This window comes from Vitis vinifera, chromosome 5, assembly GCF_030704535.1.
Source record: "Vitis vinifera cultivar Pinot Noir 40024 chromosome 5, ASM3070453v1".
Taxonomy (NCBI): Eukaryota; Viridiplantae; Streptophyta; class Magnoliopsida; order Vitales; family Vitaceae; genus Vitis; species Vitis vinifera.
The window spans coordinates 14,208,687-14,210,895 of NC_081809.1; the positions used below are offsets into that span (position 1 = coordinate 14,208,687).

At 38.5% G+C, this 2,209-nt stretch overlaps 1 protein-coding gene across 1 annotated transcript; it reads left to right on the forward strand.

Moving 5' to 3' along the window:
- Window positions 1-1,168: 1,168 nt before the first annotated feature.
- On the forward strand, window positions 1,169-1,669 carry LOC132253828 (pentatricopeptide repeat-containing protein At5g50990-like). The gene has a single exon (XM_059737073.1). The coding sequence runs from the start codon at window positions 1,169-1,171 to the stop codon at window positions 1,667-1,669; it is 501 nt and encodes a 166-aa protein (XP_059593056.1).
- Window positions 1,670-2,209: the final 540 nt, after the last annotated feature.

Consider the following 2,209-nt stretch of genomic DNA (forward strand, 5'->3'; position numbering starts at 1 on the left):
TAAAAAAAGGCTCGATAATAGTGCATTTGATAATAACTTTAGAAATTATTTTTAACCTAAAAAAATAGATGTTTAAAAAAATTAAAAAATACTTTCAAAATTTTGAAAAATCATTATTGTAATATTTTTTAAAAAAACATTAGTGTAGACCCCCATTTTGGGGCTCGGTTTCTCACTTTCATGCAGCTTGTGTTGCCAAGTGTCATAACCCTAGGAGACCACATGGCATCTTTTAGTTGGCTACTATGGAATCAGACAATGCTTTTTTGAGGAGCTATCAAGAGGCGACACCTATTGGAGGATATGCAGGGGGCGTTTAGAGTCTGTTAGAGGGGGAGCGTCTCCTGCAGGTGAGGGGGCTTTTTGAGAGAGCTTAGGAGATATTTTGAGGGGGGAGAAAAAGGAGGAGCGTATGAGAGAGAGGTTTTTTTTTTTTCAGGTGGCTGGAGGGATTTTGTAGAGGGATTCAATTTTTGGGAGGTCCTTGAGCTTCAAGGAGAGTATCCGTTTAGCTTGAGAGGGAGGTCAGCTAAAGAAGAAAGATGGCTTGCTGATTTCTGGCCAACCTAGCTGGAGAGGATTATTTTCAGGTATATTTATTGTGGATTTCTCATTCACTTCAACTGATAAGTTTTTCTTCTCTTGTTTTTGTTGATTCTTGTATGATTTTTGTTGGTTGGGAGTAAGCATGCTCATATCTCTTTCTTTAATGATTTTTGTTGAGGACTCGTTTGGCTCTGTTTCAGTTTCCCCATGAGACATCTGTAACCTTGTTTTGATTTTTATTTAGTACTCATTTGATTTCACCCACCCTCATATGAGCTCATTAATTAATATATGAAATGAGGCTTGTATGAATTCATTTCGTTCCTATTGCTTGCACTCTGTTTTCATCTTCCCCTGTTTCTAGTACCTATTCATGGAGTGCATCATTATTCCCATTTCTGCCCATGGGAGCAAAGAGTTATAGAGGATATATCTTCAGTGGTGAATGGGTTGTATGTTGCCGTATGAGAGCGTATTCAGTGAGAGAGGAAGCTAAGGTTATAGAGAGATATGGAGAGCTTGAAAAGCAAGACTACTTGAGAGACTGGATTGTGAAGAACAAGCTGGGCATCTGAGAAGCAGAGAAGGCCTTTAAATTGATTGAAGAGAAAGATGTGATTTCATGGAACACCCTTATTCTGCTTGTTCTCATTGTGATGATCATGCAAAGGGCTTGAGAGTTTTCAAGCACATGACAGAAGAAACTAATGTAAGGTCTAATGACTTCACTTTTACTAGTGCCCTTGCTGCCTATGCAAGGCTTGTGTCAATGAGCCATGGTGAGCAGATACATGCTCATCTAATGAGAATGAGGTTATATCAGGATCTGGGATTTGACAACGCACTTGTGAACATGTATGCTAAATGTGGTTGTATTGGCTATGCATATGATATATTCAGCAAAATGGTCCATCACAATCTTGTCTCATGGAACACCATAATTGCTGGATTTGGAAGTCATGGGCTTGGGGAGAGAGCTATAGAACTTTTTGAACAGATGAGTGCAATTGGGATAAGGCCAGATTCAATTACGTTTATTGGACTTCTAACAGCTTGCAATCATGCCATAGCCAAGCCCAAGCCAATACCAAGCCCTAGTCTTGTAAGAAACTTAACTTGGTAGAACCAAGCTCCAGCAAGTTATATCCTTACATTCTGCCACTCATCCCACTAATCAATACCCATTCATTTACTAAATCATTTTTCAACCATCCCACTCACTGTTCAAGCCCAATTTTCTCACCACTATTCATCACCCATGAATCCCTCTTCTTTTGTTTCCCTGCATGTGTATATAAATTGGTGGGGATGAGCAGTTTATCAATTATGAAAGGATGGACGAGGAAAAGCAAAGATGAAACCTGCAAACACATGCATACATGTTTGACATGATTGCATATTTGTTAATGATTATTAAATATTTATCGTGCATGCTATTACATGTTTAATTCAAAGTTTTTAAGGGTATACTTAGGATGGCTATAAATTTCCCTACTGAGTTGTGAGCGCACCCTATCCCTCCCACCTTTAGATGTAGGTTAGAAGACCTATGCAGGAAATAATGCTTAAGCATTGCTTTACTGTGATTGGATGTTGTTTGTTCCCATTGATAGTGTTTTGAGGCTTTGCCTTTGTATTAAAGATTGAATCTTTTTGTAGAAAT